The sequence below is a fragment of the Tasmannia lanceolata genome, unplaced genomic scaffold (genome assembly GCF_043159265.1).
Source record: "Tasmannia lanceolata isolate RefF3 unplaced genomic scaffold, GAP_Taslan_0.1 ptg000015l, whole genome shotgun sequence".
NCBI classification, from domain to species: domain Eukaryota; kingdom Viridiplantae; phylum Streptophyta; class Magnoliopsida; order Canellales; family Winteraceae; genus Tasmannia; species Tasmannia lanceolata.
In genome coordinates this window covers 31760811-31787198 of record NW_027518692.1, presented here as the reverse complement: position 1 = coordinate 31787198, position 26388 = coordinate 31760811, and the positions used below count along the sequence as shown (strand labels likewise).

The following is a 26388-nucleotide window of genomic DNA, read 5'->3' as shown; positions in this document are numbered from 1 at the left end:
CAACTTATGAGTGAACATCTTCAACTTGTCTTGACTCTTGTGACTCCCTCCAATCTTCAATGCAAGTTGAAAGGTGCATGAGGTGTCACCATGTTGGTTTATCTTCAAGCTTCTTCTTGAAACTTGCTAGGTATGCTTGAGGGATCTTCATCTTGAGCTTCTTGACTTGAACATCCTCCAATGGTGATATCTTCACTGTGAGTGCAAGCTCCTTGATCGTTGTGTGTGTGGATCCGCAAGCCATGTGTTGAGATGAGTTGTGTAATGGCGATTGACATGTGAAATTCCTGTATAAAACACAATACCTCAAAGCAACACATTAGTCCATAAATGCTAATCAATTTTGGTTTGCTAGCATCAAAACAAGAAGGTAAGGTAAATGATTGAACCCATGGGAACCCTGCTTACAAAAACCATAACCCTAAGCATAACCTATAAACTAAATGGGTTGGATGACTCAACCAACTATAGGAGTAGTGGTTTCTGAGTGAGCTCAAGCTCAAAAACCTTTTCCTGCTCAAAAACCTTTTCCTAATATATATATATATATATATATATATATATATATATATATATATATATATATATATATATATATGAGAAAAGTGTTCTTACAGGATCGTGTAGATAAGTTATCTACTCAGTCGGCTTAAAACATCGTGGGCCCACATTGTTTGGGTGATCCAAACCATTCATTTGATGGGTCATCACATAGATAGGGTGTGCCCAAAAAATAAACTCTATATGATCATCCTAACCCTTCAAACAATGTTGGCCCACTTTATTTCTAGTCGACGGAGTGTTGGGCATGTTATTCTCTTTCAGTCTCATTGATTATCTTTTCTAGTTGATAACGAAGGATGAACTGGCTGTGAGTGATGTGAAGTTCATCGATATCCATGGGAATTCAACAGGCAAATTCGAGGCCATTAGGCTTTCGTGCAGTCCGACTATTCCCTGCACCAACATTATTCTTGACAATATTCACCTAACATCTCTGATTCTAACAATCCCGTCATTCACCAACTGCAGCAACATACGTGGACCGCCTTGCCCCGACTGCACACCCCAAATACCATGTCTCCACGACTGAATCCAACCTTGTCGTTTGTTAAAATATCTTCCTTGTTATTTGGGTCGTAGTTGATTCTGCTAGTAAATTAGCAACAATAAGAAAATATGAATATGTGAGTGTGTGTGAAGAAGATGTTTGTAATCGAAGTACTTTCCAAAATTATCATGGGTGAGTGTTAATCTCCAACCAATGACTGCTCAAGGTCAGCAAGATTGTGTTGAAGGACAACATTAATATCCTGTTTAATCAATCTTTTGTCTCTATTAACAGGTAACAATCTAGTTTCTTTCGAGGTCTTTGATATATTAGTTTTGTTGAAGCAAAATAGTTTCGCAACACCCCCCCCCCCCCCCCCCCCCACAACGCGCACGTGTCCAAAAAGAAATTTTTTTTGTTATCGGAATCTCTTAGAGATGCTTCCAAATGCGCAAACGATGTCATTGATGCATGCAGATTAAAGAGGGGCTGGTCCATGTCTTAGTTGAACCCAAATATAAGTAAGTCGAATCCGGCTTGGTTACTCGGACCCAAAACTGGTTACTCGATCCCAAGTTTGCTACTCGGCTCCAAATTGGTGCAACTTGATGATGGAGGAAGGCTGAGTCATGCCACATTGTCACTCTCCTTAAGAATTGTATCTGCCCCTTACGGTGCAATCGAGATATGCAAATCGACTCTCCAAGATCAAACAGCCCGTGCACTCACAACTAGTCACTTTGAACCACCTTGAAATTGTGGTCAGAAACGAAACGGAACGGAGGAAGAAGGAAGAAGAGAAATCTGGAATTCAATGTGTAAAATTGTAGTAAAACAGTGCTCAACTTTTCTCTTCAAGTCTGTGTATTTCGTCTGTATTTTTCTGTGTGAAAATCTGCACAAAACAATGCTGCCATCTTTGTCTTTTACAGAGAGAAATATGACCATTGAGGAGAAATTTACGCCCATTAAGTGACAAACGTTTCTCTCCCAACAATAACTTTTGTGACTGTTGGTGGATATGAAATGGTTCACATTAATCGGTGTCATTACCAAAAAACGTTTGGAGAAGTTAAACTATTTTAAGAATTAATTAAAACATCAAAACGAGGACCGATGGGGAACAGCATCCAAGCAATTGCGAGGACCGATGGGGAGATTACTACCAACCCGGATGAAATTGAAGATATTTTGGTTAACTATTTCCATTCAACCTTGAATCATAATCAGTCTTTCGAAGGAGACTCTCCAGATCCTTCTAAAACTCTTTCAATTGAAGAAGCAAATTCCCTCATTTTGCCTTTTTCCAATGAAGAAATCAGGGAGGTTGTTTTCAAGGCTGATGGCAATAAAGCCCCTGGTCCCGATGGTTTTAATGGCTCATTTTTTAAAAGTTTTTGGTATCTAATTGGTGGCGATATCACTCTGGCTATTCAGCACTTTTTCCATTCAGGTAAACTTTTACCTGCTCTTGACACCACTTTCATTTCTCTTATTCCCAAATGTGCTAATGCAACCGGTCCTAATCATTTGAGACCTATTTCCCTCTGCAATTTTCTTTACAAAATTATAACCAAGTTGATGGCTAACCGGTTAAAGAGAGTTATGGACAAAATTATAAGTCCAAATCAATCGGCCTTTATTCAAAGAAGATTGATCCAAGACAATATTCTTCTTACCCATGATCTCTGCCATGGTTTTCACAGAAACCAAAGGAAAAAAGCAATGTGTGTTAAATTAGATCTAAGGAAGGCTTTCGACAATGTCAATCATAACTCTCTAATATCCTTCATGAGGAAAATTGGCTTTCATGAGACTTGGTGCAGGTGGGTTTCACAATGCATCTCCACAGCTTCATTTTCTATCCTCCTCAACGGGATTCCCAAAGGCTTCTTCAACTCCACCAATGGGCTCAGACAAGGAGATCCCCTCTCCCCTCTTCTATTCTGTATAATCATGGAAATGTTGACTTCCTCCCTTGATCAAGCTCTCCTTCACAAGTGCTTTTCGAGCCCCTTCTCCAGAGGAGATCTCACCATCACGCATCTCCTATTTGCCGACGACGTAATGATCTTCATTGATCCATCAACGGAATCTGCTTTAGGAGTAAAAAATTGTTTACCCCAATTCAGGAATTGGTCTGGGCTGGATATCAACACCTTAAAGAGCGAAATTTTCTTTACGGGATGCTCAGATCTTGTTAAAGAGCACATCTGTGCGATTCTGAACATTTCTGAGGGAGCCCTCCCCATCAAATACTTGGGCCTCCCACTTGTCACTTCTAGGCTCTCTGCTAATGATTGTCAGCCGCTTTTGAGCAAGATAAGGAACAGGATTGGGCTCTGGAGTAATAAGATGCTTGCAAGGGCAGGGCATCTTGAACTTATTAAATCTGTCCTGGGTTCTTTCCAATGCTACTGGTCTGCTTCATTCAACCTGCCTGAAGGGGTGCTTCAATCAATCGAAAGAATTATGCGTGACTTTCTTTGGGCTGGTTCGAGTCTCCTGAGGAAGTATCACCCAATTGCGTGGGACACTATCTGTAGGCCCCAATCGGAAGGAGGAGTTGGCCTGAGGAAACTTTCGGATATCAACAAAGCGGCCCAGGCCAAATTGTTCTGGCACTTAATTGGTGGGAGAAAATCGCTCTGGGTTAATTGGTTCAAGCTGAAATACCTCAGAAAGAAGAATATTTGGACCAGGCCTATGCCTTCTGATCTTCCTTGGGGAGTGAGAAGCATCTTTAAAATCCGAGATTTTGCTAGAGACCATATTTGCTATGTGGTGGGCCAAGGGAAAAATATTGACTTCTGGAAGCACCCATGGCATCCAGATGGTCCAGTTATTAAGCAGACTTCTGAAGGAACCCAGTTTAATCTGTTGAAAGATGTCACAATTGCATATATGAAATTATCAGGAATCTGGGAATTCATGCTGCACTCTGAACATCGAAAAGACTTTCAGAAAATCATGAGATCTGGTATCTTCTCAACTCATTCTAAAGACAGGGCGATTTGGAAGCCCACTTCGAGTGGCATTTTCACAACTTCGAGTGCGTGGAATCAAATTAGGTCCCCGCATGGTAAATCTGATTGGCACTCGACTGTTTGGTTTCGTGGGAATGTTCCTCGGCAGAGCTTCATTTCTTGGCAGGCTATGAGTAATGGCCTTAGCACTAGGGACAGATTGTGATTCCTGGGCCCGAACCGTGACTCCAGGTGTGTTCTTTGCCATAGAGAGCCGGAATCTGTAAATCACATCTTCTTCTCTTGCTCTTACTCTGCGTGGCTATGGAGATCTGTTCTTAGAAAGTTTTGCTTCAGAAGAAAAACCTTTAATTCCATTCGGCAGGAGGAGGAATGGATCCGTAACACGTTCAGTGGAAAAGGTCAGACAGCTACAGGTATCAGAATTGGATTTTGTGCTGCCATATATTTCATATGGTTGGAAAGAAATCGGCGAATTCATGAGAATGTTTCTTCCCACAAGCAAAGTATCCTTTGGTCAATCCTCTCGGCTATGAAGTCCCGGCTGTGCTATCTCGGTCTCCAGGATTCTCCCTCTTTAAGAAACCAGAAATTCGCTACCAATTTGAACATTCCATTCTTCCAATCTGTCGTCTCTCCCAAATTATTTTCCTGGATCAGCCCTGAGAACCAATCAATCAAAATCAATACGGATGCCTCCCTTATGTCTGACAGTGCAGGTATTGGTGGTCTTCTCCGGGACCCGAAGGGTGAGGTTGTTGCCTTTTTTTCAATCAACATGGAAAAGGAAGCAATAAATTCCCTTGAAATCAAAGCTATTAACCATGGCCTCAATCTTGCTGTCTTGAAAAAACTTGATCAGATTTGGGTGGAATCCGACTCCCTCATGGCAGTCAACATCATCAACAACACCTGGTTATGCCCTTGGAGACTGATTCCCATCCTTGATAATATTCATTGTTCCCTCTCCAAGTTCAGAAAATGGAAAGTGACTCACGTTTGGAGGGAAGCTAACGCTGCGGCAGATTTTCTATCTAAAGTTGATTGTGTGTGCAAGGGGGCAGATATTCCTCTTGATCTCATCCCTTCCCCGCTTGCCGATATCATTTTAAATGATGCATCAGGTTGTTTGTTCTCCCGCTTATAATTCCTATGCTCTAGGCCTTTTGTATTGGGAGCTTGTTCCCTTTTGGCTGCTTTTTAAGCCCCCCTAGGTGTACTCCTTTTTTCATTAATGATATCTAGTAGGGGTCCCGCCTAACCCCATCTTACCTACCAAAAAAGAAAAAAACATCAAAACGGTTTTTTGCATCAAAGTGCTATTTTAATTTACGCAAACGCAAACCCGGATGTGTGTGTTATATGAACTTGGGTTCATATAAAACCGGGTCACCCAACATATTCCAATATCCCATGAAAAGCCCAACCCTTTCCATCCAATCCACCTCTTAATAGTATTTACTTAGCCTACTTAAAAATTTAATATTTTAGTTGTTATAAAATTATTACTACGGGGAAAATATAAATTTGAGAATTGATTAAGGGCCCGTTTGGATACCTCCCATTTTGTATTTGGATTTGGAATTGAGTTTTGAATAGAAATTGAATAGATTCAGCAGCTCATGTAGAGGGAGACAGAGAGGGAAGGGGGTACTTCCTAGTGGAGGGGAGAGGTTGAGGAGCAAAGAGGGTGAAGGAAACTCCCAGATCTGTGGATTTCCAATTTCTTATTTCCACAACTTATTTAGAAATTTGATTTTTTTCACTGTCAGCTGCTGAATTAGAAATCCAAGAATTTGATCCGATCTAAATTTCCATAAAAAAAAAATTACAATGCAAAAAGGGCTGCAACTGTGAGAAATCCAAATCCAAATCTTTTCGGCATCCAAACAGGCCCTAAATTATTTTGCAAATCCACGAATCTAAGATTCTGGCACTTGTACCTATACTGATGCAATGTAGGTCAACCTTAATCACCTTGAACCTTCTAAATTTTTAGGGAAAATGACTAAAAAAGAGGGCTTTCTACTGATTATGACGTGGCAAGGAGGGTGTTTTCTAAATTACAATTTTGAAGTGATATTGACTAGTTTGGATGGGTTTGGGACAAAAATGCCCTCATTGTAAAAAAAACGTTAGTTTTACTCTCTTTTTTAAAAAAAAAACATTCTCTCTCTCTCTCTCTCTCTCTCTCTCTCTCTCTCTCTCTCTCTCTCTCTCTCTCTCTCTCTCTCTCTCTCTCTGCAAATACCTTGCCGGCAGAAATTTTCCGCCAACTCTCTCTCTCTCTCTGAAAATACCCCTTGCCGGCGGAAATTTTCCAGCAACTCTCTCCGTCTCTCTCTCTCTCGCTGCAAATACCCCTTGCCGGCGGAAATTTTTCGGCCTCTCTCTCTCTCTCTGCAAATCTCACCAGCAAATCTCTGAGAAAAAAAAAATTCTCGGAATTCCGCAGTAAACAACACAGTAAAAAAAAAAAATTTGCTCGAAAGTCCGAGCTTTTCTCTCAGAATTCCGCAGCAAACATCACAGTTAGAAAAAAAAAGTTCTCAGAATTTCGAGAACTGTTTTCAATTGCCCCTTCTATTTTGCATTCTTTTTCCCTTCTCTCTCAAACCCTTTCCAAACCCTAACTCTTTTAACCATTTTTTCTTAAAATTCCTCAAAATCTAACCCTAATCCATCTTCTTCTTCCTCTAAAATCCTCTTTTTTACACAAAAACCCAAAACCATTGGTAATCCTAAATAAACAACTTATAAACACTCTAAAACCACTGCTACTCCTATATAAACCACTTACAGACACTCTAAACCACTGTTTACTCTATACAAACCACTTGTAAATACTCCAAACCATTGCTTACCCCTATATAAACTACTTACAAACACTATAAATCACTGTTTATACTGTATAAACAACTTATAAACACTATATACCACTGCTAAGCCTATATAAACCACTTATAAACACTCTAAACCACTGCTAGTCTTATATAAACTACTTATAAACAATCTAAACCATTGTTTACCATATATTATACACTTATAAACCATCTAAACTATTGCTACGCTTATATGAGCCACTTATAAACACTTTAAACCATTGTTTGCCCTATATAAACAACTTGTAAACACTTTAAACCACTGCTTACCATATATAAACCACTTATAAACACTATAAACTACTGCTTACTCTGTATAAACCACTTATAAAAACTCTAAACCACTGGCAAGCCTATATAAACCAATTATAAATACTCTAAACCACTCTAGGCTTATATAAACCACTGTTTACCTTATATAAACTACTTGTAAAAACTCTAAACCACTGCTTACTCCTATATAAACCACTTACAAATACTGCTTACACTGTATAAACAACTTATAAACACTCTAAACCACTGTTTACCCTATATAAATCACTTGTAAATACTCTAAACCACTGCTTACCCCTATATAAACCACTTACAAACACTGTATAAACAACTTATAAACACTCTAAACCACTGTTAATCATATATAAACCAGTTATAAGCAATCTAAACCACTGTTAGACTTATATAAACAACTTATAAATACTATAAACCATTGTTTACCATATATTATACACTTATAAACCCTCTAAACAACTGTTAGGCTTATATAAAACACTTGTGAACACCTTAAACCACTGTTTACCCTATATAAATCACTTGTAAACACTCTAAACCACTGCTTACCCTATATAAACCACTTATAAACATATAAACTACTGTTTATCCTGTATAAACCACTTGTAAACACTTGAAATCACTGATAAGCCAATATAAACCACTTATAAACACTCTAAATCACTGCTAGGTTTGTATAGACCACTGTTTACCCTATATAAATCACTTCTAAACACTCTAAACCACTGCTTACCCTATATAAACCACTTATAAACACTATAAACTACTTCTTACCCTGTATAAACCATTTATAAACACTTTAAATCACTAATAAGCCTATATAAACCACTTATAAACACTCTAAACCACTGATAGACTTAGATAAACCACTGTTTACCCTATATAAACCACTTGTAAACACTCTAAACCACTGCTTACCCTATATAAACTACTTATAACCACTATAAACTACTACTTACACTATATAAATCACTTATAAACACTTTAAACCATCGGTAAGCCATATAAACCAATTATAAACACTATAAACCACTGGTAAACCTAAATAAACCACTACTTGGGATTATAAACCACTACTGAGGATTCTTAACCAAAGAAGCTATATAAACCACTTATAAACACCCACTTAGTGGCCTTCAGTAGTGGTTTATCGTAGTGAAATAGTAGTTTAACTTAAGAAATTAGTGGTTTACAGTAAAATAACAATGATTATAAAGTATTTAAAGTAATTTAAATATGATTAAATAGTGATTGAAGGCTTTGTGCAATGGAAGACAGTAGTTTAACATGGCGAACTTTCATTCAAGTTTGTAAATATGCCTTATAATGGAAAGAGAAGGGAGAGGGCTAGAAATACACACATTTCCATTGAATGGAGGCTTTGTGCAATGGAATGGTAGTTTGTAGTGAAGATTTTTGCGATTTCGGAATCCAATAACATTTTTTTGCAATAGTTGTTGCAAATGGAGGCGTTGTGCAATGCAAGGAAGGGTTTGACATCTAAAAATAAGGTTTTCAGCAATAGAATGGAGCTTTTAGCATCTAACAATGGAGGTTCTTGGATTTTCAGACGTACGTTTTTTTTTTGTAGGTGGGAGGAAGAAGAAGAAGAGGAAAAAAGGTGGGTTTTGGGATTTGTCATTTCAAAAAAGGTGATTTGATAGGGTGAGAGAGAGAGAGAGTCAAGGGCATTTTAGTCATATGCACTCTTGATTGGTGATTTAAAAAACACCCATCTTGACACGTCATAGTCAGTAGAAAGCCCATTTATTTGGTCATTTTCTCAATTTTTTATTTATAATTTTGAATGATAACAATTTTTTTGAGAAAATGTAGTTACGACCTAGTGGTGCTAAAGAGGTTCTTTGACTCGGGAAATGTAATTAGACAGCCACCTTGTAACAGATTTTGTCATATTCATTTAATTCATCTGAGGTGGCTATTCTCAGCCGCAAAGTGAGCTGCAAAATGCATTTTGTGAAATTGCCTGTTAAATCACTCACATTTTATCTTCGAAACCATTTGCATAAATGCAAGTAATTTTTAGAAGTTAGCCAAAGAGGCAGCTCGTAAATATTTTTCTTGATAGGCCACTTGGAACATCCATACCAAAACCAATCTTTAAAATTCTAAGTGAATACTGAAAATTGAGAAACAAAACCAAGGCAATATCAAGCACCTCTAATAGGACTTGTGCTAGTCTCCGTAGCCCACATTCATTAAACGTTGAAAATTGGAGGAGACACTAGTAAACAACATTTAAGAAAACTAACTTAAAATTGCACATCAGTCTTTCTTCATACATAGAAGTGCCATTTTCAGGCAGGCAGACATACTCAGAAAAATAAATGGCTCTTGGACAAAAGAGGGATTTCGGGAAGAAAATAAAATAAAATAAACTTAAGACAATTCTCAGAAAAATGGATGGTTCTTGGTAAAATGAGGGATTTCCAAAAAAAAAAAAAAAAAAACCTTAGACAATTCTCAGAAAATAATTTAATTCAAAGTGTACGCATTTCACTGAGGGAGCGCCATTGGATTGCTCCAACCTAGAGGGCTTAAGAAAAAATTTGAAAATATCTAAAAAGAGATTTTTTTGAATTTATAAAAATTATTGTAGTAAATTTCATAAATTTGAATTTATGGTTATGTATTGCAATATAAACATAGAGTACATGTCTTTTGTCGCAATATTGACAGTATTGACACACAGACTTTTAATAAGGGCGAAGATTTTTTTCACCCCCTAGGATAATGCGCCCCTCTTTTAATGTGATTCGACGTCAAAAAGAGTTAAAGTCTGCCCACAATTCACGTTAAAAGGGGGCGCTGGAATCATCTCCCTTTTAATAATTGGAAGAACTAATAGCCTGGTTTGAACAGAAACAGCACATGGAACGAACAGAAAATGCTTAATTTTGATTTTTACATTTTGAATTATTTTATTTATTTATTAACGCCGGCTAGGGCATCATGCCAGTGATGCCATGATGCCCGAGCATGATTAGAGATGAAATGCTATATTCGAGACAACATTTGCAATGATTAGAGATGAAATGCACTTAAGAAATAATGAAATGTATCTCACAGATAAAATAGTGATATGAAAGAATCAAAGTTCATCATGAGTAGGTTTCAAAGGGACTTCCACCTTGGGATCTGCAATGCCATGATTCTTAGTAAGATCCAATTCATCTTCACCTCCCAATGTCATCTTCCCCGGTCCAATCTCTTCGCGTCCTACGTAACCCGCTTTGATGGCAGCTGTAAGCTTTCTCTGCAACTTAAGCAGCCCAACACGTTTCGAGACAACATATAGAACAGCTGAAGTGAAGAAGAGAAATCCAACCACCAGAATCACCCTGTTCACAAAAAAAAAAGAAAAAAAAATTGTGACGTGATTGAAGCATTCATGGTCAAGATGCTAAACACATTGTACCTGTCAAGCACATCTTGACGTCTCATAGTGGTGAGTAGGCGTCGAGTCCGCATTAGCAACGACCGGTGCCCCTTGTATTCACTTTCTGCCTTCTTTAATACATTTGTGGATTCCTCTGAAAAAAGCCAAGTTTTAGAGTTTCAACTCCAACATAATTCTTAAGATTTGAAATAAAACCTACAATTGCTCTGCCAACACAATCATAATTCCCTGCCCAAAAAGGAAATGTTTTTTTCCATTTACATACAGTCCAAGAAGCTTTGCAACATGGGTGATCCACACATGAAAATAAAGATACACAGATGAAAACACGGAAGAAAGTAGCAGCAAATGATGTAATAGGAAACTCTGAATTGCATGTAGTCTTGGATGTTAAATGGTAGAAGGAGAAGTTAAAACTCAAACCTTACATTATGATTAGTGTACCCTGGTTTAAAAAGTATCAAGTACTATTTCCTGTGTAGGTCTAAACCCTTGAGACACAGTATGTCCCAGCTGATATTATTTGTCAAGTAAAAAATTGAAATGTCTGGAAGCATAAAAGGAACCTACCAAAAGTCATAAGTGTGCCCGCACTTCTATCCACCTCCTGAAGACAAACCAAAAATTAGCAAGAAAAATCTATAAAAGGAACCTGCAGATATATCTTATACCATTAAAGAACCAAAGTACAAAATGATAAAGGATAGATGAGTTTTATCATGAATCATAACCTGAACCATCAACTGACGAGTACGACGAAGGCTCTCCGTAATGCTTTCTGCAGCAGATGTCATTCCGGCATTTGTCCTGGATGACAATTACAGAGCATAAGAACCTTATATAAAATTCCTTACTATTATTCAGACAAGATGTGAACAGATCAAAGTAAGGAATGCTGCCTCCAATACTACAATTACAAAGTTCAAACAAGAAAGATAGCCAAAAAAACTTTAACAGAACTAACATTTATGGTCCAAACATGGTCCTTTCATGAGAAATGAATTAGACCTTGGGACATGAAATGCCTACACTTATGCAGACACCTGAATTAGAAGAAAGACCACAGCTACAGGAAATTGATTTTATCAAGTCTCACAAGATTTATAGGTTTGTGAGTTGAGAATTTTTTTAACACATAAGTTTATGTTCCAAGAATAACTACAAGTGAAAGCCTCTATTCTATACATACATTTGCCAATTGTAAATGCATCAGTATTTCGTGGATTGGAAAAGGAAACCTCTCACTAAGGCGAAAACGAATAATAGCACATACTGTAAATTTCGTCTACGAATTGTGGACTCCTCTCCGCCTCCTAAGAGAAGCTCCCTCTGCAACCAGAGTGTTCCAATTCAGGAAAAAGGCAAAAGGAAAAGGTTTACCAAAACCAGAAAACTGATAAGAGCTAAAGTATGATTCAACCATGTTATAAAAAATGTTGCATTAGATGAAATGAAAGAACAAACAAGGCAATGCTCCAGACACTAATCCATGCTACTAGTTGCAACCACAAGGAATGTCCTTACCTCTTCCTGAGCAGCTTTCCTGATGTTGGCCTTTGCTTGTAAATTAGCATTCCTCAAGCTCAAATGCAAACTAAGAACCAAAGAAGCAAACACCCTCAAGATTTAAAACAACCCAACTTTAAATAATGGTTTCAGTACAAGTTAATAAAATCCAACATTTTGAATTACACCCACAAAAAAGGAAGGGGAAAAATAGTAGGAAACCAAACGATTCAGCTCAACTAACAAACCCAGCACTTTTCAATTGGAGCCAAACCGAAGAACAATGAAAGAGAGAGGTTAGAACTTAGAACCTCTTATACTGCTCCTCGCAAGATTTTAATGTTGCCTGAGCAGATTGTACTTCTTCTTCTGTTGGAAGCTGCTGAGCTAGAAGATCAAGCCTAAACTGTAATGATCTAAGTAAAGCCAGCCCATCTTGCGCTGCACCATTCAATCTGGGAAGAGAACTTGCTTCCTCTGCTCCTCTTCCTGACTTCCCACATCTCTCAATCGACCTTACACTCTCTTGGGTTTGTGCAAATGTCTGATCCCACTCTTTTATCACCTTCTCAAAAGCCTGTGTAACCTCCTCCATTACAATCTACACAACCCATCAACAGATAATAGCATGGCAAATCATCATGAGTGAGTATCTTACTTATATTATAATTTTTAAGTTTGCATTTGTATTTATTCTAGCATTTTATCTCAGATTTCCTCCATTACATACATTGCTGTTAACTTTGGTGATATTCTTAAATTTTCATCAAAATCTAGCCATTGTAAAAGAAAATAGCATGGCAAAATTAGGATAGGGTAAATAGAACTCATGAAAAATATTAAAATTTCATCTCATTGTATGAATCTAAAATCCTGGCAACCCATCTATAATCAAAGAAACAAATGTGTGCCCCATAAATCATCTCCATAGGATGATCATAACTCTCTGATATCGTTGACCTTGATCTGAACTCGTGGACGAGTTCTTTCAAGAAAGGGGTCTGATGCATTTGCATCTCGCACGATCACGAGATCAACGGTCAAGATCGTTGGAGTCATAAAGATTATAAGATTTTGAACGGCGTATAGATCGACGGCTCACATTGATTACTAATTTACTACACTTTAAAAGATTAAAGAGTTTTACTTTTATTATGACTTTTTTTAAGAAATTTTAGGAAGAGTAGAGCTAACGAGTTTTAGGATTTCTTTAGAGAATTTTTAGGAATTTGATTTGAGTTTAGGATTTGTTTTAGAGATTTTTTAGGAGCTCAAAAGACGGTAGAATTTTACATAGAGTTGGAAGTTTTTCTCATTGTTTTAATAGGATTAGGAAGCGTTTTGAAAAAAGTCTACAAATAGACTTGCTTGGACACGAATTGAGAAAATTTTGATGAATAAAAAGTTTATCTTGTTGCCTCGGAATACTCTCGTGGAGTTGCCTATAGGGGTGTTCATTATTCAGTTAAAACCGAATAACCGAACCGAACCGAATTGGTTCGGTTCGGTTCGGTTTTTTTCCTTTTCGGTTCAGTTTCGGTTTTTTTTTTTGGAAATTCGGTTATTCAGTTTCGGTTATCTCAAACAAAAAAATCTGTTAACCGAAATAACCGAAATTATGATAAAAACCATTATTTTTTCAAAAAAAAGTGCTACATGGGCACTCCGTAGGATGATCAAAACCGTCCATTGATTGATCACAACTTAATTAGGTTGTGCTCAAAAAATCATTTCAATTGGATGATCCTAGCCCTCCGATCGAAACCAAGATTTTGCTTTTTTCCCTCTTTTTCTCCCACTATTCGCTTATTTGCTTTTAACCGAATTTTTAATCGGTTAGGTTTCGGTTATTTCGGTTATAACCACCTCTAGTTGCCTATCCTCGCAAGTCATCCGCTACTTGCTTCATTGCCGCCTGCTGGAAAGCACAGCCATCTGCTACTGTTGCCATTCAATTGTCCCACAAAAACTGCATTTAAATGTTAGTTTTCAGCCCTTGCCCTATCTTGCTTAGCTACCACCATCCCTGTAACGACCCGGAATTTTGGAGGTCCCGAAGCCCGGCCCGTTAACTAAATGACATCAAATTATTATTTTTTTAGGTAAATAAAAACCACCACTAAGCATACTAAACCATGAAATAAATTTAATCTTGTTTTATTTTCCGTACAAGGGTAACATAACAGAAAATCTAATACAAAAAAAAGAAGGAATAATACATAAAAGGAAACTACCCCTAAAATCTGTAAAACGCCGCTCCTTCAAAAATTCCCATCCTCGGCCTTACCCTCTTTAACGTAAATAGTGTCCACCTGAAATATTTTTGGTGTGAGTTTCAACCACAAAAAACCCAGGAGAGAAAAGACAGTTTTATATCATCTAAAAACATGAAAGAAAAGTGATAATATATATAATCTAATTCATCTTCTTCATAAATATTAGTATTATTAATACTTATCGAAATTGAATTACACAACATCATTACTAACTTCTTATGGTGGATTTTCTTTTATGCAACATTACTAGTATCGTATAGTGTATCTTCTTTTACCAGTTTCACTTTTAAATGCCATGATCAATGCGTGCAAGAAAACTTTTTTTTTTTTTGCATGAAAACTTACTTTCTTAGTCGAGAGGTATGAATGCCAATACCCAACCCTCGCACAGTAGTACGAAAAGTCATAAACATATCATCATCATCATAACATGCCCAGTCCACCGGATTTACCGGTGTGCGAAAAGGGTGCCTAGCCCAACCGATTTACCGGAAGCGACTTAGGCGGACTCTGGGCAGGCCCTCATATCCTTGGTTTAAGGGTGCCATCCTAAAGACGCGGAATGAACCCGCCCTTTTCATAGCTATACGGCATTCCATAGTGCTTTGCGATGCATTAGTCCTTAAATCATTTTCTTTCTTGTTTTACAAAATATGCAAATATGCCATAAACATAGGATCTTGGTTTGCAAACTTATGCATGATGTTTTTGAAAGCCCATGATGTAAAACCCGTATTACATACACCTCTTATCATTCTTTTAATCATATGTTTCAATATTAACATAAAGTGATCAAACTAAAGTGTTTGTAACTTCATGAGCGAGTCAAATATAAACATACAAGGGCCATTATCATAGAACAAGAAATGCCCAGTTATTTCTTTCAATATAGAGAGAGAACTGAAATGTGCCTATCATGTTTTGATAACGACGCTACTTACTTGTTTAGTTCCATTTTTCATGTTTGTTGTAATACCCAAGATGCTATAAACATTTAATCATAAAAATATAATATGGTACTTTGAATCAGTTCATCATCAAATCATAAACGTAGAACTGTTTACACCCGATTGACATATTTGCTTGTATAGCATATAAAACAAAACAACAGCATTTTAAATCTAAAAGTAACTCAGGATCTAATTAATCTAATATTATATATCCAAATAATTATTAAATCTAATATTTACTTGCATTCAAAGGATGTAGAAAATAAATTCTTCATGAAATTAAATGCTATAAAACATAAATTTTCACTACCTCTTTATCAAATTCCAAGTCTGGAGCATGGAGCTACGGCGGAAAACAACACCTTTTCTCTCTTTTCTCTCTTCCTTCTCTTTCTTTGTTTCTCTTCTTCTCTCTCTCTAATCGAAAATCGGAAAGGACCGGCTCAAATTTCGCGATGTGCGGAAGACGCCACGAGAACCCGAGTGTCTTTTGGGGAGTAGCCTAATGGTTCTCGGTATTGATAATGGGAAAAGGGATCAGCCTCCCTTTCACTTCCTTTGCCACAGACAATCCCAACCCTTCCTCTCCAATTTACACATGAGAACAACAATAATAAACCACCCAGCATTCTCTCAATTTTTGGTGCATAGAGTCACCTAAACCAACAGACCCCTTTCACCCTTCGAGACTAACTAATGCTAACACCCCTTTAGATAAGCAATGAACTGCTACTTTGTTGGGTACCTTGGGAAGAAGAATGGAGGAAAGGACATGAGGGGCAGATCACAGATTTGCTTAGAAGATGGAGTCGAAGGCGATCCAAGGCTTGAGTTGCTGCAGAGAAGCCATGCAATTGTTGCTGCAGAGAAGCCATGCAATTGAACCTTTCAAAGATCGTGCTTAGGATGGCCTCATCCTTGTAGGCACGTCATGGCCACAAGGCCCAATGGTCCTGCACCAACAATTAAAGGGGCATGTACCCACATGCATCTCATGGTTTCCAACATCCGTTTGCCGTGAGGATCACGAATGCTTTTGCCTTCAACTTCCATGAACAAAAGAGGAATTATTGAGATGATTGTAGCTGTATTTTTACCTAATTTCAGTCATGAAAATCAAAAGAAGCCAAGCTCGAGTACTCGTTTTTGGAGATGAAGGTAGAGATGAAATAGCACCGAACATATGAAAGATTCTCAGGCCTCTTTAACCTTCCTAAATAACATCCCATTGGGGTAAAATCCAGCTTCTTGAATCCTTTGTAAACACCCCAAAACTCTCGTAACTTTTTCGAACGGAGCACAGTGAAGGCTATTCGAATGCTAAAGTAACTAATTTCATTATTTCATAAGTGCATTTCATCTCTAATCATTGCAATTTATTCTCATAATTCAAAACAAAGAAGTCTTAAGTCCAATAATCGTATTTTTTTCCTTTGTAGAAATCTGGTTTGATGTGGAGTTTCATTCTCTGTATAAAAAATTTCAAGCATACGATTTCTACAAAGGAAAAAAATACGATTTCAAGCATCAAAACCCTAATAAGAACTCTATATCAAACCAGATTGTGCAAAACATCAAGAGGCGTTGGGGAGAAGAAGGGAAAAGATGATTAAGGAGAGAAAGAGAAGAAAAAGCATCACATCACATACCTTTGGAACCCTAGAAGGCGTATGAAGATTGGAGGAAGAGTCGTTTGATCGCACCCCTAGTCGACAGATTTTAGGCTTTTTTTCGCTTTTTTTTCCTCTGCTGAAACCCTAGATGGAGACGGAGAAGTGAATACCTCGAGACATTTCGAGTCGTAAACCCACTTCTCCGTAACGTATGTGGCCCCACTTGACGAAAAGACCCGCAATAGTGGGATTAAAAAAAACCTAGTGCTAAAAGGCAACCAAACATGGGATTGGACAAAAATTCATAAAAAAACATTGACATAAAGAAAACACAATGAAAAAAATACCAAAGCTTGAAGCTAACATAAAATAAAGATCCAATTGTTATTAAAATGAAGAGAGAGAGAGAGAGACTATGTGAATTTGGAGGAAATGAGGAATTTAATAGTTAAAAGGGGGTGGAAGGGTTTGAAAAAATGAGAATAAAATCAAACTCTAAATCTAAGGGTATGTAAAATTTGTACAAAACAATGAATGAACAGTTTTTCTGTTTTTATTTGTTGGAAAGGAAATTTTCAGAAAACGTCAGAAATTTCAGGATAAAAAACATCAATTCTCTATTCCATTGATGATTGTTCTTAAAAGTTGTGTCTAAAAAGAAACACCACCAAAATGATTGAGATTGAAATAGAAAAGTCCGATTGAAAAACTAAATCCCATTGAAAAAAAATGGTAACAGTCGATTCCCTGCTTTGTAAAATCGACATCAAATCGAATTCAAAGAAAGGGTCGCAGCGTCATTATCGATTTTAGAAATATTACTTTCTAACTACATTCTCTCTAGCTGTGTAGAGACCAAGGTCTTAGATTTCGGATTTCGGTCAACATCGAAACCGAAACAACCGAAGCCCAAAATTACCGAAACTTACCAAATTTCGGCCCAAAATACCAACATTTCGAGTCCCTTTACCTTCGGCGAGGACCGAAATTAACCCCGAAACCGAAATTTAAAACCTTGGTAGACTCTCTCTCTCTAGTTGTGCACACAATCATCGCCCTTAAATTATAGACTACAAATATTACATGAAGAGGAGAAGTTTTTATGAGGGTATGTGAAACTGAACTCATATGGATTTAGGAATTAGTTGTATCAGTTAGATCCGCAAAGAAATATTTGACAACAGGAGATCACAAAAATACACGTGTAGGATGAACTGGGTCTACAACATTAGATGCAAAATCTATAGTAAACATGTCTTCAGTTCATTCCCACAGGATTGGTGAATAGCTTAAAGATAACCTGCCCCCGGAGTCAATGTTATCATGGAAGATGTTGATAGCATTAGAAAATAGTAGATTAAGAAAAGACAGATTTATTTTTTGGAAACATAGTATTATATAATTGCCAAAAAAGAAAGACATGGTTGGAAATAACACATCAGGATAGAAGTTCCATAGGTATCCTTTAATGATCATACTTATGGGATGATCGAATGATTGCAACAAATGATAGAAGTACACATCCTTGGCTAAACCAGATCTTGAATCCGATAAAGTCCCACTATGTTCCCTCCAATCAGCCATTAGTAGATTCCTGAAATGAAACATGAGGAGTACAACACCAAGCTGAGCACCAAGATTCCCTCCAATCAGTAGAAAATAATGTTGAGAATGATCTTAAACATTACCCTAGTATTTATGAATAACTAAAAAAGCAAAATCTCTAAGTAAACCCAAGCAAGAAAACAGAACCTTCATGAAGAGAAATAATGTCCTGAAGATACCATTTCCCACAGTTTTTTATTTTGTACATATTTTTTTTTGAAAAGAGTACTTAAGAAAGACAGTGACCATTAGCTGTGTCTGCAACCACACGGCTAGAACATGTTGTCACACAAAAGGTGATTCCCAATCAAAGAAAAGTGAAAAATAAACCTTCCGTTGGACACTGAAGCAACTCAGTGTTTCATTTCTAATCAAGCAATTGGAAAATAAGGCCGCTACAACATAACGAAATCTCTAGATTCCTATATGACTAATTTTCCTTGCGGAAAGCTGGACATTTTCTACCATTAAAAAAAACAAAAAAAATAAGCTGCGCATTTCCAGTTCCTAAGAAATCTCATACTCCATGCTCAAAATTTTGTGATAATTATGCCACACACTTAATGGCAGGAGCCTCGTGTAATCAGCCGCCCTTTTTTATTTTTATGCCACACAATGAAAACACAACTACAATGATCTTTAACTTCACCTTGGGAGGGTTTAGGATCTTGATAGAAACTAGGCATATTTCATCCCAACTAAGGTCTCACAATCAAACCATACATATAAGTGCAGTGGCCAAAAGAAGGCTCAAACAATAAAGCAAGAACTTTATGCCTAAACAGACACAAAATGCGAGGTAAATAGGTCTGCACTAAGACTCAATAAATGAAAGGCCATACAATTTAGTATATGAATCTCCCTCCTAGAGTAGATCACTATTTGAATAGAAGGAGAACGAAAGACACACGATTAAAAACCCAAGAAAATGCAAAAGGAAGAAGAAAAGAACCAATGTAATTTCAGAGATGAATCAAAGAACATAAAGATTAGGAAAGCCTATTTCTTGATTACTTTTTCTTCACTATTGACAAAGTCTATAATGTTAAAACCAATAAAAACGGATGTATATGCATAAACATCTGTCTTATGCTCCCAAGAAATATATCTGCCATATACCAGCGGTACTGATATTAGATAAGAGAGACTGTTTGAGCGACAAAGCAAATTGGACAACGCAAATAAGACAAGTAATAGAGAAAAGATCAAAACATCCCAGATAAAGAAACACGCATTTAAAAGTTAAGAAGAAAAAACCCAATACAGAGGAGCAAAAAATCACATCGTCAAAATTACCACTTAAAACTCAGTTCATTCCCGAGAGGAATGAGAACTCAACTTAACAAAGCCTTTGTCCCAAGCTAGTTGGGGTCAGCTAAATGAATCCTTTAGCAAAAATTCATGAAGAAGGTAAAAAGGATCTACCCAACTCTAATCCTGGTTCTAGTTGGGTTCTTCTACGTTGATCATTTTCTTCCATTTTATCCTATCCAAGGTTATGTTCTCTGTTATGTTCCTAGCTATCAAGTCTTTCCTCACTGTTTCTACCCATGTTATTTTAGGTCTACCCCTACCTCTTTTTACTCCCTCAATTTGGCACGAGTCACCTCTTCTCACCGGAGCATCCAAAGGCCTATGTTAGATATGTCCAAACCGAGAGCAATGAGAAAATAAGTGAAAATAGGCCTTCAAACTTTATAACGATGATTATGTTAGGTTGGTGCTTTGAAAGAAAACTTTGTAAAGATTGTAGCATTTCTCGAAGAATCAAACTCTATTGCCTCGGTTATTCAAAACCAACGTCAAATGAAGAGAAACCAACAAAACCAATGTTGAGACAAAAGAGAAAAAAAATTTATGCTTAAGAATTTAAAATAAAAAAAAAAATAAATAAAAAAAAAAATATATATATATATATATATATATATATAGAGAAAACGGTTCCTACACATATGTGTAGAGAGTTCTCTACACACTAGCTTAAAATACAGTGGGGGCCCACATTGTTTGGGTGATCCAAGCCATCCATTTTAAAGGCCCTCACATAGATAGGGTGTCTACAAAAAATCAGATCCATAGGATCATCCCAACCCTACGATCTGTGGAGGTAAAATGGATGTCTTTAAACCTTCACAAATTAGTCCATTTTTTGCCTCCACAGTTCGAATGGTTAGGATGATCCTATGGATCTGATTTTTTGTGGACACCCTATCTATGTGAGGGCCTTAAAAATGAATGGTTTGGATCACCCAAATAATGTGGCCCCCACTGTATTTTAAGCTAGTGTGTAGATAACTTATCTACACATATGTGTAGGAACCGTTCTCTCATATATATATATATATATATATATATATATATATATATATATAATTTTAACTTTTACTTCATCGGTGAAAGTTAGCAGAGAACGAAAGAATGGTGAATGACAGCAGACAATCAAAGAAAAAAAGGTGAATGGAGAATTTCATATCATTGAAATAAGTAATCAAATCAATGACAAAAGAATTCATGATAGACAACAAAAGAAAAAGAAAAGGCGAACGGCGAATTTAATATCAACGAAATAGGTAATCAAATTAATGAGAAAAGATTCCATGATAGACAACGGAAGGGAAAAAAAGGCGAACGGCGAATTTCATATCATCGAAATAGGTACTCAAATCAATAAAAAAAAGATTTCATAATAGAAACAACATACCTCTCATAAAAATATATATTTCTAACTACATTCTCTCTAGCTGTGTAGAGACTCTCTCTCTCATAAAAATTGGACAGACACAGTTTGTCCACAAATCTGCCCATATTTCCCTCCACTGTTGGATGGGTTAGGTTCATCCTATGGGTCTGATCTTTTGTGGACACCCTATCTAGGTGAGTTACTTTCAAATGAATGGTTTGGATCACCCAAACAATGTGGCCCCCACTCTATTTAGCTCGACCGAGTAGATAAGCTTAGCTACAAGACCGAGTAGCAACACTTTTTCGTGTGTGTGTGTGTGTGTGTATATATATATATATATATATATATATATATATATATATGAGAAAATGGTTTCTACACACATGTGTAGATAAGTTAGCTACACACTAGCTTAAAATACAGTGGATGGCATATTGTTTGGGTGATCCAAACCATTCATTTGATTGGCTCTCACATAGATAGGGTGTCCATAAAAAATCAGCTTCATAGGATCATCTCAACCCTACGATTTGTGGAGGTAAAATGGACGTGTATAAACCTTCACAAATCTGTCCATTTTTTGCCTCCATGATTCGAAGGGTTAGGATGATCCTATGGAGCTGATTTTTTGTGGACACCCTATCTATTTGAGGGCCAATCATATGAATGGTTTGGATCACCCAAACAATGTGGGCCGCCACTGTATTTTCAGCTAGTGTGTAGAAACCGTTCTCTCTCTCTCTCTCTCTCTCTCTCTCTCTCTCTCTCTCTCTCTATATATATATATATATATATATATATATATATATATATATATATATATATATATAAAGAGAGAGAGAGAGAGAGAGAAGTGTTCTTACACGATTGTGTAGATAAGTTATCTACTCAGTCGGCTTAAAACACAGTGGGCCCACATTGTTTGGAGGATCCAAACCATTCATTTGATGGGTATTTCTGGTCGACGGAGTGTTGGACATGTTACTCTCATTGATTATCTTTTCTTCTTGATTTTAGTTGATGATGAAGGATGAACTTGCTGTGAGTGATGTGAAGTTCATCGATATCCACGGGAATTCAACAGGCAAATTCGAGGCCATTAGGCTTTCGTGCAGTCCGACTATTCCCTGCACCAACATTATTCTTGACAATATTCACCTAACAACTCTGATTCCAACAATCCCGTCATTCACCAACTGCAGCAACATACGTGGACCGCCTTGCCCCGGCTGCACACCCCAAATACCATGTCTCCACAACTGAATCCTGTTAGAAAATTTGTTGAGGGTACTGTTGATGATAGAAAACAGAAACTTGTTGCTTCAAGGCGTGATATCACTTTCCTTAAGACAAGATTCGCCCCCACTAGGAGTGTGCAAAGGGGATCCGCGAATTGCCTCCAAGATACAATGAAGCCTAGTAGGGAAGCCCTACTAATGTTTGATGACGCGTAGCACTAGTGGAATCAAACCCGAAATGCCCTTCCGAAATTTCAAGCCTTAGAGAAATCTCTAGATTCTGTTTCTGCAGAAAAACAGTATCTAGAACAGTAAACAAAAGAAAAACAGTATGTAGAAATACTTGGGGATTTTTGTAGGAGTGTAGAAGAGAGTGTAAAGTCTGTCAGAATTGCCAATTTGATTTCTATATGAAATGACTGAAGTTTGCACATTTTTATAGACCATCTGGTGTCTTTTCAGTGTGAAAAACACCTCTACAGGGCACCTTTCCAGAATGTTTGAAATCTGACCGTTAGATCGCACCCATTGATATTGAATGGTCCTGATCGATTCTAGAGGTGACTGTTGGTTTGAGTAAAACCTCTCTCCAACCCAGTCATCGTTAGATCAACCATCTATGGTGTGGATCGCACCCCCTTGGCACATGACCGTTGGGGGAAGGGACACAACCCATTTGATCACACCCTTTGACCGTTGGAGTCATGGGCCCGTTGGGCCGACCGTTAGGCCCGAACCGAAGCCCAACCCAACTGAACCATTCGGCTTGATGGGCCTGCGAACCATTTGACCCACCCATCCGACCGGTCCACCTTCATCTTGATCCAACGGTGCAGATCAAATCTGGAAAAATTAAAGGCTCCAATCGCTCATCGCGACGTTGCGTACGTGCGAAGTGCAAAGTGCGCCTAAAAAAGCGCCACTATGCGCCCTATAGCCCATTACCCACGCCGCGCGCGCGCGTGCGCGTGTGCGAACGGTGCGTTGCACCGTCCCGCGGGTCCAATCATGGGTTCAACCCAATGTGCAATCAACAAGAGTTAGAAAAGGTAGTGCTTTATAAGCCCTTCTCTTTCTTTTCTCTCATCCAGTACGGGACTATCTTTTCAACTACACTTCTACATCCTTTTGTAAAAGCAAATATTTCCAAGAAAACATTTTATTTTTCCCAAACGCTTTTGATAAAACATTTTCCAAAACACTAAAACATGTAATATACATGATTTTGAAAATGCAAAATCACTAACAATCCCCCACCATTTTCAAAATCAAAGAAAATTTTCTCATCAGGCTTGGAAATCTTATGCATAGATGAAGGTATCTCTCGATTTGAACCTTCACTTAGTGAGGACATATCAAAGTTAACCAGAATTGCATAGTAGACGTATCTTTGAACTAGCTATTCTATTTGGTTAACCGGATACGTCTCACACACAAGATTTCACCTCTTTGGGCAATTTCTAAAACCGACACATGTACTGGCCTTGTGTCTATATCTTGGTTTCATGAGCGCTCTAGAGACTAGCTAGGTCTCATAGGAAGCGGCACCACTTCCACACTCACATAGGTAGGCTTATCAAGAGTGCCCCTGTAACTAAAACACTCCAACACTATGTTATAAGCCTATTAAAAGTTTAAATACTCAGTCTTCTCCTTTTAAACATTACAGGTACCAAGCACTTTACCTTGGGATGGCAAATAATACAGATTATAGTGCGTGCAATCACTCCATATGATGTACTTGGACTCATTGAACTCAAGACTTGATGTTTATTCAAGTGTTGAGTTGATGTTCCATCATTGGTGACTATTGGTTAATGGCTTTAACCCCATCCCTAATGATGTTTTACACACCAGATCTCTTGCAAGAGCTTTAGTGAATGGATCGGCCAAGTTTTGGCTCGATCTCACAAAATCAATAGTTACTACTCCATTAGTAAGTAACTCTCTTATAGCACTATGTCTAAGTCCTATATGTCTGGACTTACCATTATAAACATGATTATATGCCCTTGATAGTGTGGCATGACTATCACAATGGACATAAATCGATGGCATTGGTTTAGACCATAACGGAATTTTCAATAACAAATCCCGAAGCCATTCCGCCTCTTTACAGCATGCTGCCAGAGCTATAAACTCTGCTTCCATAGTTGAAGTTGTTATGCATGTCTGTTTCTTAGAGGCCCAAGAGACTGCTCCCCCACCAAGGGTGAAAATCCACCCACTGGTTGATAAATGGTCTATACGCTCAGTTATCCAACTAGCATCAGAGTATCCTTCTATTACAGTTGGATACCCACTATAACATAAACCATAGTCTATAGTTTTCTTTAAATATTTTAAAACTCTATAGACTGCATTCCAATGAGAAAAACTATGATTACTGGTAAACCTACTAAGTTTACCTACAGCATATGCTATGTCTGGCCTAGTACAAGTCATAGCATACATAAGACTACCAATTACACTAGCATACCCTAATTGAGAGATAGTCCTGCCAGTATTAAGATACAACTTTATATTTGGGTCAAAAGGTGTTGAAATGGGTGAACATTCAAAATGGTTAAACTTTTTGAGAACTTTCTCAATATAATGTGATTGTGTTAGAATAAGACCATTATCCTGTCTTATGATTCTAATACCCAAAATCACATCAACTTCACCCATATCTTTCATATCAAAGTTTTGAGAAAGAAATGATTTAGTACTTTGAATGCTTTCAATAGCGATACTAAAAATTAACATGTCATCAACATATAAACAAATAACAACACCTTTGCCACCCTTAAATTTACTGTATATACATTTATCTGACTCATGTATCTTATAACCATTTGACACTAAGACTTTATCAAATCTTTCATGCCATTGTTTAGGGGCTTGCTTAAGCCCATACAAAGATTTGATAAGCTTACATACTTTATGCTCTTGGCCTGGCAGAATAAATCCCTCAGGTTGTTCCATATACACTTCTTCATCAAGTTCACCATTTAAGAATGCGGTTTTAACATCCATCTGGTGAATGTGAAGTTTGTATATGGAAGCAAGGGCAATCAACACTCTAATGGTAGAAATCCTAGCAACAGGTGCATATGTGTCAAAGTAATCAATACCGGGTTTTTGAGTAAACCCTTTGGCAACTAACCTTGCCTTAAACTTTTCTATGGTCCCATCTACTTTGATCTTCTTCTTGAAGATCCATTTACATCCTATAGGTTTAGACCCAGGTGGTAGATCAACCAAAATCCAAGTTTTATTGCCCATGATAGAATCCATTTCGTCATTAATTGCTTCTTTCCAAAAAGCAACATCTTGTGACTTTATGGCTTCTCCATAGGTTTGAGGGTCACTTTCTATGCTTAAGTTTAACAAGACAGAACCTTGGAGTTTTTCCCTTGTCCCTTCTACCAGGTAGGTTACAAAGTCAGGGCCAAAACTCCTATCCCTTCTATCTCTTGAACTTCTTCTTATTTTACTAGGTTGTACACTAGGTTCATCAACTTCTGTTTGTGATTCTAAATGATGATCTACAGAAGTTGTAGGTTCAATTTCTTTAGGAATTGAAGTGAACCTATTTTCATAGAAAAAGGCATCTCTAGATTCAATTATGGTATTGACATCTATGAAATCATTAGGTTCTATAACTAAGAACCTATAGGCCTTACTGTAACTAGCATATCCCAAAAAGATACACTCAATACCCTTTTCACCTAATTTTCTTAACTTAGGTTTAGGGACTTTAACTATAGATCTACAACCCCAAACTTTAAGGTAACTTAAGTTTGGTTTCCTTTTCTTCCACAATTCATAAGGGGTTATATCAGATTTCTTACTTGGTACCCTATTCAAAATGTGACAAGCTGTAAGTAAGGCTTCACCCCAAAA

The 26388-nt window shown here is 37.3% G+C and overlaps 1 protein-coding gene across 2 annotated transcripts; it reads right to left on the bottom strand.

Moving 5' to 3' along the window:
- Nucleotides 1-10250: 10250 nt before the first annotated feature.
- On the bottom strand, nucleotides 10251-17180 carry LOC143846533 (uncharacterized). Of its 2 annotated transcripts, XM_077354989.1 has the most exons (9): nucleotides 17011-17180; nucleotides 14370-14447; nucleotides 12447-12736; nucleotides 12154-12223; nucleotides 11903-11958; nucleotides 11361-11436; nucleotides 11200-11236; nucleotides 10648-10762; nucleotides 10251-10570 (listed from the first exon to the last, which is right to left on the bottom strand). In XM_077354989.1, the coding sequence occupies exons 3-9, from the start codon at nucleotides 12728-12730 to the stop codon at nucleotides 10321-10323; spliced, it is 888 nt and encodes a 295-aa protein (XP_077211104.1). In that variant the 5' UTR covers nucleotides 12731-12736; nucleotides 14370-14447; nucleotides 17011-17180; the 3' UTR covers nucleotides 10251-10320. The 2 variants fall into 2 exon arrangements, with proteins under 2 accessions (XP_077211104.1, XP_077211105.1); XM_077354990.1 differs by lacking the exon at nucleotides 14370-14447.
- Between the last annotated feature and the right edge of the window lie 9208 nt (nucleotides 17181-26388).

Excerpts from the sequence above, each read along its gene's own strand:
- LOC143846533 (XM_077354989.1), bottom strand. The coding sequence starts at position 12,730 with ATGGAGGAGGTTACACAGGCTTTTGAGAAGGTGATAAAAGAGTGGGAT. Across the intron at positions 11,437-11,902 it reads ATTCGTAGACGAAATTTACA|GACAAATGCCGGAATGACAT; the intron begins GTATGTGCTATT and ends ATTGTCATCCAG. Across the intron at positions 11,237-11,360 it reads CTCGTCAGTTGATGGTTCAG|GAGGTGGATAGAAGTGCGGG; the intron begins GTTATGATTCAT and ends GTTTGTCTTCAG.